Genomic DNA, 12,279 nt, shown 5'->3' with positions numbered 1-12,279 from the left:
CTTATCTTTTTCATAATCTGAGTTATTAAAAAAAACTAAATGGACTATTCTCGAAAGGCAGTGAAATTCTCTATCACCAGGAGTGAAGCAGGAGCCAAAGGACTGTTTTGCAGCGATGTGATACGGGATTTATTCGTTAGATGATGGTGAGACCACGTAACCTCTGAGGTCTCTGAAAACTCAGATACACCAGTTCTGTAACTTTAAATCCAAGGCTCTTCATCTTTACACATAGACTTGGGAGAAGTATAAATAAGACTCATGATCTCAGGGAAATCTTGAAGAGGCATGTGTTCAATGGCATGTTTATTAAACAAATGCTCATGACAGATTTTCACAACAGCAACAAATGTTATTTCACTACATCACATCTCCCTTGCTAAGAAAAAAAACAATCATAGCAAGGTTGATGGATTTGGATTATTTGTTCACATTTTTCTGGGGAGCGGGGGAGTAAAACCGGTCTCCTCACTCCTTTTCCTCTGTTTCCTTTTCTTGAGCATTACCTGGTTTCATTTTCTTCACCTCCTCTCTGACTAAATGTCCCCGGAAGGCTGCTTGGATTTTGACAGCAGCATTCTCCTGTTTTTCTTTTTCTTCTTCAGAAGATTCCTTCATGGAATGGATAAAAAGTAAGAGACTTCTTAAATATCCAATATTTTGATGCCATAAAAATAGTGCATACATTGAATCCATTGACGGTCGTAACAACTGAGATCTGTTGCTTCCTAACAGAATTTTACATACTTGTCACACCGTATATGTACCAAATGGTGAGTGCCAAAATGGCAGACATTTTGTTTTGTCATTCTTTAATATGTCTCTGCAGTAAATGATCATTGCCAACTCCCCCAGGCCCCACCAAATAGTTCCTATTTAACAGTTCCCAATAACATTTTTTTTTAAATAAGTAAGACTCCTTAAAGCTTGGTAAAAATGTCAAGAAGAATAGTAAGTGTCCTGTTTCTAAATAATCATGATTACATGAAATTAATTTCTTAATTTCTCAATGGTTAGCTAATCAAAATCATACATTTAAAGCAATAATGTCAGTTTCAAGGTGGTGGGCTGAACTTCTGTATATAGCTCCTTTTTTTAAAATTGAGGTATAATTTACCTAAATTGTAGACAGTGGAACACAGAGATCTTAAGGGTCTAGTTCAATAGCTACATAGTTTTTAATATATAATTTTAAATTATAACAGTGATACATATACATTTAAAAACTTAAATGTCACTGGTAGTGAAAGATTTCTCCCCCTTTCCAAATCATACTCCTAAGATGTATCCATTATTATGGGTTGAGTATATATATCCCTCAAAACGCTTTCTGTATACAAAGTATTCATATGGGTATATACATGCCTTTTTATTTAAAAAATGAGATCATGCTAATTACAATGTTCACAACTACTTTTTTGTAACTATCTATCTTGGTTCTCTTTTCAATGTATATAACTCTGCCTATTCTTTTTTTTTTTTTTTTTAATAACACCATTGTATTACATTGTACTAATGGAACTTGATTTATTTACTCAGTCTTCTGTTGATGGACCCTTGGGGTGTTTATACCCCTCACTCCATTAAAAAAGCAATGAGGCACAGGGGCGCCAGGGTGGCTCAGTTGGTTAAGCATCTGACTCCGGATTTCTATGTGCTAACAGCACTGAGCCTGCTTGGGAATCTCTCTCTCTCTCTCTCTCTCTCTCTCTGCTCCTCTCACCCCCTCAAAATAAATAAATAAACATTATAAAAATACAATGAGGCAATTCTAGCTCTTAAACTTTTTTTAAAAAATTAAAAAATATTTTTTAAAGTTTTTTTTTTAAAGTTTATTTGAGACAGAGGGAGAGACAGAGTGCGAGTGAGGGAGGGGTAGAGAGACAGGGAGACACAGAATCAAAGCAGCTCCAGGCTCTGAGCTGTCAGCACAGAGCCCAACACCGGGCTCAAACCCATAAACCGGGAGATCATGACCTGAGCTGAAGTTGGACACTCAACCAACTGAGCCACCCAAGCACCCCTAGCTCTTAAACTTTTAAATGCAAACAGAATGGTATTAAAACCTCTGAGATATACCCCAATATGGACAAATAATTATAGCGGAGTTGGAAATCAATGAGATCTCAACTCAAACTTTTGAAATTCTGCGTAAGGGCAACTACTAAAGATGTAAGGAAATGAAACTCCCTTTCGTCTTCCCTGACCTCCCATTGCACCTTATGGCAATGTTAAGCTGATTGGGTTGTACTGATATAATTCTGGAGTAATTTATAAAGGTTATGGGGAAAAGTTCTGCCCCCCCACTGGGTAGGAGGTGAGGTTTTCCTTGAAGGGGAGGCCTACTTTGGGTGTCAAGACCAAGTTTGGCCTAACTGGGACATCAAGATATGAAAAGGAACTCAGAAGTTTGGTCTTCAATGCTGTAGAGAGTGAATTCTTTCTCACTAGGGTTGGTCCTCTTGAGTCTGGACGATGAAGAACATAGACAGTGATATGCTGGCAAATGTTTATATACGAACTCTCCAGAAAAAAAAAAAAAAGGCTGATTTGCAGTATTGGCCACAATCTTAATACTCCTACTGTGGCTGATTTCAAGCTACTAAATAGACATTACTGAACATGGGTTTGTACACATGTGCACAGTTGTCTCTTGAGAGCTGGCCCTAGCACACTAGTGAGAATAGGTATCTTTGAAGGTGGACCCTGCTCAGGTCTTTGTTGCTTAGATGTGGGCTGTCAGGCAGGAAGCCATTTAGGCAGTAGTGCATGGAAGGTGAATAAGACACACTGTGTGAGGCCATTTTATTTGGTGGCACGTACTTCTCTGTGAGTTTCCTTTTGTTATCTCTGAACCTTTGCCACTGTGTGGTAATGAGAGCATCAGTTAGTGAAAGACTCCCAAAGGGGAAAATGAATCTGAAGCATCAAGACTGGGGCAGTGAGTTCTGTCTGTTCTTCTTGGGGAGATTTCCCCACCCGATGACAATCATGGAAAATAAGGTTTTATTTTTAAAGGGAAGAATGAGTTTTCCTTTATAATAGGCACAGCTAAACATGATCCACTAGCTAGTTTACCACTGATGCTACTTATCTAGAAAGTAAAATCATAATTTTAGCAATATGGATAACAGACTAGATTCATATTGGAAATACGATTTTAAAGTTTATTTATTTATTTTGAGAGAGAGAGCGAGCGAGCACACAAGCATGCAGGGGAAGGGCAGAAAGAGACAGAGATTGAGAATCTCAGCCACTCCCAGTGCCTCTGTGGGGCTCGAACTCTCAAACCGAACTAAACCATGAGAACATGACCTGAGCCAAAATCAAAAGTCGGATGCTCAACCGACTGAGCTACCCAGGCGCCCCTGGAGTACAATTTTAAGTTGAGTGATATCTTTCTTTGTAGGAATCTAATAGTGTACAGAAAACAACTTACTAAGGCTGTGACTGGTGTCTCATCTTCTTTCACGGATGTGTGAGACTTTTCTTTTTCCGACTCACAACTCTCAGTTGATTCATGCTCCTGGAAGAGGGGTGAGAGGATCAGAGGCAATATTCTAAAACAGTAAAGTCTTGGGTCAAACTGCTTAAAGGTAATTAAATATTGCTTTATGTTATTGAGAAGAAGTGGGGATTAAATACATACTGTTTTTTTTTTTTTCAAGTAGGTTGGAAAAAAATAAATACATGAAAACTCTCAAGGGAATATGTATAAACAAATATGACCAAGGAACTCGTAGAAAATGTTTGATTTTTTGCTTTTGGAATGTAACATGGTTGGTTTTATATTAAAAACAAGCCATTGTCTTATACTAAAAGTTGATAATATGCTGTAATTAATCTTTTTTTAATGTTTATTTTTGGGAGAGAGAGAGAGAGAGAAAGAGAGAGAGAGAGAGACTGAGGGAGGGGCAGAGAGAGAAAGAGAGAGAGAATCTCAAGCAGTTTCTGCACCATCAGAGCAGAGCTAAACGAAGGGCTAGAACTCATGAACTATGGGGTCATGACCTAAGCTGAAGCCAAGAGTTGGATGCTTAACCCAAACTGAGCCACCCAGGAGCCCTCATGCTGTAATGATCTTGAACAAAATATAAAAAAGAAGTGCTGATAGTTTTTAAAATAAGAACAAAATATATGCCATTGTGTCTCATGTGTGAAGTCAGGTTGACTTTTTTTTTTTAAACTTTATTTCTTTTTGACAGAGAGACAGAGAGAGCGAGAGGGAGAGGGGAAGAGAGGAGAGAGAGGGAGACAGAGAGAATCCTAAGCAGGCTCTGCACTGTCAGCACAGAGCCCGATGTGGGGCTCGAACTCACAGGCCGTGGGATCATAACCTGAGCCAAAATCAAGAGTCGGAAGCTGAACTGACTGAGCCACTCAGGCACCCCTCAAGTTGACTTTTTAATGAAGTTTGTAGATTAAAAATGATGTCAAATAATTAAGTTCTACTGTGGGGAACCATTTAAACAAAAAAGGGAGGGGGAGGGGAATCAGTTCTGCCTATTTTGACATGGTTATTGAAAATTTCCACCAAAATAGAGGCATTGCTAATTCACAACCTATGGGAAGAGTTTCTTTCATCTGTAAAACAGAAATCTGAAGACATATAAGCTAATCAAGTAAAGTCTTCAGAATTCAAAAGATATGAACAAAAAAAACACCCTGAAATTGCTATGTGACACAAAGATTTAAAACTTTTCGACATTATTCCTTTGATTGCAGTAAAACATGAATACAGAGAATCTAGTTAAACGGAAACAAACTCAACACCCCCACATCTGGCAGGCACAAATGGATGGAACTTCACGTTTGAACTTATGGAATAAGTGACAGGTATTTCCCCAGGAAATTCCCCAAATCTATTGGGAACACCATCAAAACTAGAACTTGGCTAATTCCTTTTAATTCTTCTTTTTTAAGTTTATTTTGAGAGAGAGAAAGAGGGAGAGCATGTGTGTGTGGGGGGGTGCAGAGACAGAATGAGAGAGAGAGAGAGAGAGAAACAGAGAGAGAGAGAGAGAGAGAGAGAGAGAGAGAATTCCAAGCAGGCTCCCTGCTGTCAATGCAGAGCCTGATGTGGGGCTGGATCTCACAAACAGTGAGATTATGGCCTGACCTGAGCTGGAATCGAGTTGGACGCTTAACTGACTGAGCCACCTAGGGGCCCCGTATTCTTCTTAATTCTAATATCTGATGGTGCTTTGTGGCTAATGTATTATCTCAGTTGTCTAGCAGAGTGCTTCTCAGACTTCAAGGTACCTACAAATCACTTTGGGAGCTTGTTAAAATTCAGCTTCTGATTTGTAGATCTGGAGTAGGGCCTGAAACAGAAGTTCCACAAAGTTCCCAGCTCATGCCAGTGATGTTGGATCACACACAGCCCTTCTCAACCAGTGCTCCTCTTCTGGACCACAGAACACAGTGTTTCTGTTCAACTATTCTCTCAATTCTCCCACAGATAGTAAATAAGTAGAATCATTCTAGACACAAAGGAGAGAATGATTCCCTACATGCAATGAGTGCCTTTGGCTTAGGGCTTAATTATTTTGAGGAACCTTGGTTGAGACAAGCTGGTTGTAGGAATGCTGCTAAAGAGAAGACAGGTTCAGTGTCTGAATAGATTAGCTTTATAGAAAAAACACCATTACAAACATTAATTCTAATCAGCAATTTGTAAGATGTCAATGATGATGAAACAACTGGATAAATGGTGCTTTATTTTATGAAATGTCATTCATTAATTCAACATATATTTACTGAGGATCTGCTATTGCTAAGCACTGTGATACTCAATGAAATTTGAAGAATAAATGAGGGTAATCATTCTGTAACTTTCAAGTACATTCTTCCTCTTGATCATCTTTCGATTTCAGCTAAGTATCCAACCACGATTTAGATACTTGGGAAAAAAATTTCTCCTCAGAAAGAACAACACACTTAAAAAGGTTTAGGCAGATATTTGTGATGCCTCTCATGATGTTCATGATTCTGGGGAGATCCTGATGATCTCTGCTTTGGAGATAGGGAGAATAAATAACCCAGTCCACGAGTTTCATAGGACCGTACCTTGAATGCATGGTTGTTATAGAAGCGGTCATCTACCTTAGTCCCCCATTCTGCTGGATCAAAGTTGGTTTCTAAATTAAAAAATATATATACAATAATTTCAGACTTATTTTGAGTTCATTAAAGTAAATCCAGAATAGTAACACAAAACAAGTTTTCTTTTTCAAATCACAGGTTCTTTACTGCCAGCTGAAAATCTTATTATTTTTTAATTTTTATTTATTTTTTAATTTACTTTTAAAAAATTTTATTAAAAAATTTTTAATGTTTATTTATTTTTGAGAGAGAGAGAGCGCAAGCAGGGGAGGGGCAGAGAGAGAGGGAAACACAGAATCTGAAACAGGCTCCAGGCTCCAAGTTGTCAACACAGAGCCTGATGCAGGGCTTGAACTCATGAACTGGGAGATCATGACCTGTGCCGCAGCTGGAGGCTTAACAGACTGAGCCACCCAAGTGCCCCTTTTTTAAATTAAAAACATTTTTTTTAATGTTTATTTTTGAGAGAGACAGAGAGTGAGTGGGGGAGGGATGGAGAGAGAGGGAGACACAGAATCTGAAAAGGCTCAAGGCTCTGAGCTGTCAGCACAGAGCCTCATGTGGGGGCTCAAAACCACCAACCGGGAGATCATAACCTGTGCCGAAGTCAGATGCTTAACGGATTGAGCCACCCAGGTGCCCCTGGAGAGGTTTTTTAAAAAGTGAGGCATATTATATATAGTCAGTAGATACAAACAGGAAGAAGTATTTATATTTAAGCAGAATTTTTCTTTAACTTTTCATTATGAACAATTTCAAACTTAGAAAGTAGAATAACATAACAAGTTCCCATTTGCACATTATTCAGATTCAACAATTATAAACTCATGATTTATCTTATCTGTAACTTCACTCAACTTGCCATCCTTTCTTCTGATTATTTTCAAGCCAATTCCAGGATTCCTATTGTTATCTACAAATATTTATTTCAGTATGAATCTCTAAGATATAAAGAAACCACAATATCACTATCACATCTAAAACACTAATTCCTTAGTACCAGCTATCCAAATTTTCTCCATTGTCTAACATATTTTTATTTATTTTTTACTGTGGATTTGTTCAAATCAGAACCCAAACAATGGATACATGCAGACTTTTGTTGTGTCTTTTGAATATCTTTTGATTGAAAGATTTTTTCACCTATCTCCCAGCCCATATTTTTTCCTTGTAATTTTTTTATTGAGGAAATTGGGTCATTTTTCCTTTGGAGTTTCCCACAGTTTAGATATTTCTGATTCCATTCCTATGACTTTTAATAAGTTCCTTTGCTTTCGAATTTTCTGTAGCTGATTCAGGTTTTATTTATTTATTTATTTATTTATTTATGTTATTTAGCAAGAATACTTTATAGATAGTGCAGTGTAATTCCGTCAGGATATACATAATATGTAGTTGTTTCTCTTTTTAAGGGGATTGTTTCTTTTCTTTGAGGGCCCATTGATGATGATTGCTTAGATAATTTCTTTAGGGATTGCAAAATGGCAATGCTCTTATTAGATCATTACTTCTTGTTTTCTGGAGCAATCAGTAAAGAAAAACTTTCCTGTATCAACTATTTGGTTACCCTGACGTAAGGTTCATCCAGAAAAGGCAGGTTGAAGGTTTGATTTTATCGGCCAGTTTTCAGAATAATCAGTTGGTTTCTTAGGATCCTCTCAAAAAGGTTTTGTTTGTTTTTATCATTATGAACTAATGAATATTTAAGAAATTGGATAAACTTCGATCCATTGCATTTTTTATTCTTCCTGATGCTTTAATTGTCCAAAATTGGCCAGTTGGAGCTTATTTGTGTGCTCAGATGCTCCTGAGTCCATTGGAAACAACTCTAGAGTAGATGATCTCTTGAGGTTCCCTTCCACCCAGTGTGTCCATGAAAGACACAGTGAAGGAGGTCTGGGTAATAAACTGGTAATCTTCAACAATGTGACATAATGTGATTTTAAGAGAACCTGCCACAAAGGCACACGTTTTCAATAGCAAGAACTGTTACTTGAAGACACCTGCGTCATAAAGCCTTTCTATGGCATAGGGATGGTCTTGAGCGAGTTTTATCATAACCAAATGCCCACCTTTTTCTTAGGGATTTGTGATATCACTTATATCAAATGCTAACATGTTTCCTGTCAGAAAAATAAAAATTAAGACCAATAATTAGCTATGAAGAATGCTGGCAAGGGAATTCTTGCCTTGTGTGAGAGACTGGGCTAGAGGAATTTTTCTTCCCTTTTGGAGAGACTAAATTCTGACACTTGTATCAGTTGGATAACTCACCTTCGGTTTACATGAGTGAAAATGGTTGTCATGCTTCAAATGTTTTCAAATAGTTTTATACAGTTTTTATCAGTTAGAGAGCTAGTATTCTGAGACCATCAGTCTGAATCACCAATTGCTTTAATTACCATAATCCAGTAGCAATGACTCAAATGTTTTTGTAACGGGACATTTCTGAGATCTAAAATTAAATAAATGACTAAAGACATTTTACTCATGAATTTGTAAAATTAATGCTATAATAACAAAATTAAATGAACGTTCATTGGTATTCACCTCTTACCCTAAAAGATTTCGCTTGATAGCTTTTTAGTGGCACTTAAGTTTCAAGTTGTGCAACAGATAGTCATACTGACTGGATATGGAAAAGACCAGCAACATTCAGGAAATTGGCAGAGATTCTGAGCTCTGCCTGGATTGAGATAAAACAAGATGGTGGAGCTGTGCCGTGTGTATGGGAGTGGTTTTAACTCAAGCCTTGTGGTAGGTTTCCTTCTTCTGGAAGATGATTTGAAATGGAATGCTTACTTACCTGTAGGTATTTCTAGTCACCTTTACCACTCTCTTGGAATACTGTAGTCAAAAGTAATGATGGTAACGACTTACACAAAATGGTTGTTCTAATCAAGAATAGGGTTTTTTAAATAGAAATGTATAGCTGTAACAATGTATAGCTGTAACTAATCCTACTGGATTAGTCATAAACCAAGTTGTAACTTGATAGTTACGAGCCTTCAAGGCCGGGACTTTGGAAATTTTGTTTCTGGAAGTAAAGAAGCTGCTTTGGCTCTCAACCTGTCATATTAGCATGAATTTTAGTCTCTGGGCAGGAGAGGACCTTGGGAGAATAGAGAAAGAATATAAATTACCTTCCCAAGCTGGAATTTCACATTTATTTATTTATTTATTTATTTATTTAAATTAAAAAAATTTTTTTTAAATGTCTGAGACAGAGAGAGACATAGCACAAGCAGGGGAGGAGCAGAGAGAGAGGGAAACACAGAATCTAAAGCAGGCTTCAGGCTCTGAGCTGTCAGCACAGAGCCCGAGGTGGGGCTCGAACTCATGGAGTGCGAGATCATGACCTGAACTGGAGCTGGATGCTCAACCAACTGAGCCACTCAGGTGCCTTGGAATTTTACTTTTTAAAAGCTGTTTTTCTCCGTGCCTTCATTCACTATTTAAGGAGCACAGAATTATATTTTGCAACACTCACGATTCTTTCAAGTAAGAAGGGTCAAAATGTATAGAAAGTCACAAACTCTCCTCCCAGGAAGAACAGTCAACTGCCTGGGATGCATAGGAACAGCCTGTTGGAAAAAGCAGAGCTAGACTGGATGATCTCTTGAGTCTCCCTTCCACCCAGTGTGTCCATGAAAAACACAGTGAAGAAGGTCTGGGAAAAATACTGGTAATCTTCAATAATGTGACATAATGTGATTTTAAGAGAACCTGCCACAAAGGCACATGTTTTCAATAGCAAGAACTGTTATTTGAAGACCCCTGCTTCATAAAGCCTTTCTATGGCATAGGGATGGTCTTAAGCAAGTTTCATGATAACCAAATGCTTAGTCTCTTACTTAAAGAAAAATATGCCTATTTTAAAAAGCTTACTCTCTCGTTTCTCTAGAAGATTTTCAAAATATGCTGCTGCAAAAGCTGGTATGTTTTCTGGTTGCTCCCTCAGAATCTCGCGTGTCAGCCCTTCAAGAAGATTCCCAAATCCTTGTGGAATTCGGTAGTGGGTGTTGGAGAATGGAATCGACATCTCCTTGGAAGGAAATGCCTATCGTACCTAGAGATTCATTAAAGGGCACAGTCTTTAAAATTGTCTGATTTTACTTATATAATCACAACTATGTCAAATTATTTCTGAGACCCAAATTTTCTGGACTTGAATTCTTCCCCCACCCCCCACCCCGTCCACACAACCCCAATCCATCATTTCTTCCAAAGAATTTTGAACTTTCCGTTATTAATTAGAATATTATAAATACAGACCCATTTAACAGGCCAAATCATTTTTTTACATTAAAAAAATCACACATTTTTCACTATAGCACTAAATACTTTTTCTCTCTGACCCCTTTTTTTTGTCTTTAAAAGGTGAAGGTAATTTCTGCTATCCCACAGGAATTCAGAGAAAATGATTGTTAACAATTTATCATAAATTGCCGAGAAGACGCTGTTTGGGATCTAAAATTTAAAAAAAAAAATGAAGAACTAATGTTGGTTCTAGAAATTACTCTAATGTGTTGCACGAAGAAGTTTAATACTTAGTCTTGTCCTAGTTTCCACTTCTGAAGCATGACCTACAAGGCCTCGAAGCACCTATATACTCTGAAGGGGGGAAGCAGGGGCAGTGGGGAGGGAGGGTGGGTGGTGGCCGCAAGGTCAAGACTTTGCAGTCCTAGCGTCCAAAATTTTGGGATTCTTCCATTTTTTGGTTTTGTCTTGACCAGGTCTTATCTTCCTGTCTTGGAATACAAGAAATACAAGGACTAGATTAAGGATAGCAGCCAAGCGGCGGGTTGGGCTGCTGAGTAAGCAAACGACACTCAGGGACCTGGCTTTTTGGTGAAGGTGTTAATGTCACAAAAGCCCGCAAGCCGTGGTAGGGGTCTAGGTGAGGGACTCGACGGTTGAATGAGGCCCCATCTGTGCAGGATGTTTTTCTTTCTTTTTTTTTTTTTTTTACGGAACAGGAGATGAGGTGTCGAATCGTTGTAGGGTTGTGAAAAGTACTGGTGAGACCCTGAACCAAACTGGGGACTGGAGGGCGGTCGGAGGGGGAACGGTGGTCTAGTCGGGGGCGAGACGTCGAGGAGCTGGGATTTCAGACTCTCGCAGAATGGGCTGCCTCGGCGCCCAATCTCTCCCAGCGATCCCGGAATTTGTCGGGGATCCTGAGAAAATACGAGAGGAAAAGGGAAAAGGCGAGGTCTTAGTTTTGGAGAGGAAGTGGGGTAAACCGCCTCACCTCTTGGTTCTCTCAGAGCTGGTGCCGTTGGTTCCAGTTGTTATTTCTCGTTGCTGGGTAACCGTTTTTTTTTTTTTTTTTTTTTTTGTAACTCCAACTACGGCGGCCGGGAAGGGGAGAGGCACGGCTTCGCCCGGCTGCCGGTGCGGGTTCCGCGACAGAACGGCCCTGGATGGGTGGAGTCTCAGGCATCCCCGCCCCCCGCAGGTCCCGCCCACGGCCCCGCCCCGGCGTGGAGTCCGCGTCTCGAGTCCGGCGCAGGGCTGGCAGATCCTCCCAAACATGGTAGCGCCGGGATTTATATTTGTGCTGGTGCTGCCTTTAATCCTGCCGGCCGACACAAGTGCAGGTGAGGCGGCCCGGCTTGGCCCAACCTGTGCCGGTCAGCCTGCGCGGGCTCGGAGATCCCTCGTCCTCTGCAGGACCCGCGAACCGCGAACCTGGAGCCGGTCCTCCGACCCGACCCAGGCCTAGGCCGCAGGTGTCTGCTGGGCGGGAGTTCCGGCTGGTCAGCTTCTTCCCCGTCCTTTCAGCGTCGTCGTCGTCACGTTGCAGCGTGTGGGGCAGAGGGAGGGTTGGGTGTATCTGATTGGGGAGGCCCAAATGTGCTAGACCGAGGCCCTCGGGGTCTTTGAATAACTTCAAGGGAACTCGAAGGGAAGGGGGCGAAGCTAGTTCGATAGTATTTGGAAACAGGTAACTGAGTCATCCAAAACATTTCACTTCTGCCCCCACAGTAGTACCCTTGGGGAGGGTTTGCTGCAGGCTTGGTTCCTTGGGGGAATTAAATTTTACTAGTTTAAGTGGTGATTAGGACTAAGAAATACAACCCCCTCACTAGCTAAGAATATTTAAGGCTTAGCTTTGATTGCTGGTGCAGCTAACAGGGATAATATGCGTGACACTGGGGAGGAGGGTGA

At 39.9% G+C, this 12,279-nt stretch overlaps 2 protein-coding genes across 2 annotated transcripts in view; one reads left to right on the top strand and one right to left on the bottom strand.

The window, feature by feature from the left end:
* Positions 1–278: 278 nt before the first annotated feature.
* On the bottom strand, positions 279–11,463 carry SPA17 (sperm autoantigenic protein 17). Its single transcript, XM_042904770.1, has 5 exons — positions 11,360–11,463; positions 9,994–10,174; positions 6,070–6,140; positions 3,440–3,526; positions 279–612 (listed from the first exon to the last, which is right to left on the bottom strand). Exons 2-5 carry the CDS (start codon positions 10,145–10,147, stop codon positions 469–471), a joined length of 456 nt encoding a protein of 151 aa, XP_042760704.1. The 5' UTR covers positions 10,148–10,174; positions 11,360–11,463; the 3' UTR covers positions 279–468.
* Positions 11,464–11,566: 103 nt separating this feature from the next.
* SIAE (sialic acid acetylesterase) overlaps positions 11,567–12,279 on the top strand; it is a 38,812-nt gene continuing 38,099 nt past the window's right edge. Inside the window, exon 1 of the mRNA XM_042904768.1 lies at positions 11,567–11,708. Within this exon, the coding sequence (XP_042760702.1) occupies positions 11,642–11,708 (67 nt within the window). The 5' untranslated portion in view covers positions 11,567–11,641. The remainder of the gene's footprint in view (positions 11,709–12,279) is intronic.

The sequence above is a fragment of the Panthera leo genome, chromosome D1 (genome assembly GCF_018350215.1).
Source record: "Panthera leo isolate Ple1 chromosome D1, P.leo_Ple1_pat1.1, whole genome shotgun sequence".
Lineage (NCBI taxonomy): Eukaryota > Metazoa > Chordata > Mammalia > Carnivora > Felidae > Panthera > Panthera leo.
This window is presented reverse-complemented; position numbering and strand designations above follow the sequence as displayed.

Bases quoted from the DNA above. Each gene is read 5' to 3' on its own strand.
- SPA17 (XM_042904770.1), bottom strand. From the start codon at position 10,147: ATGTCGATTCCATTCTCCAACACCCACTACCGAATTCCACAAGGATTT. The intron at 6,141-9,993 runs GTAAGCTTTTTA...TTTTTAATTTAG, and splicing joins TCTTCTAGAGAAACGAGAGA to AAACCAACTTTGATCCAGCA. The intron at 3,527-6,069 runs GTACGGTCCTAT...CCCCTCTTCCAG, and splicing joins ATAACAACCATGCATTCAAG to GAGCATGAATCAACTGAGAG.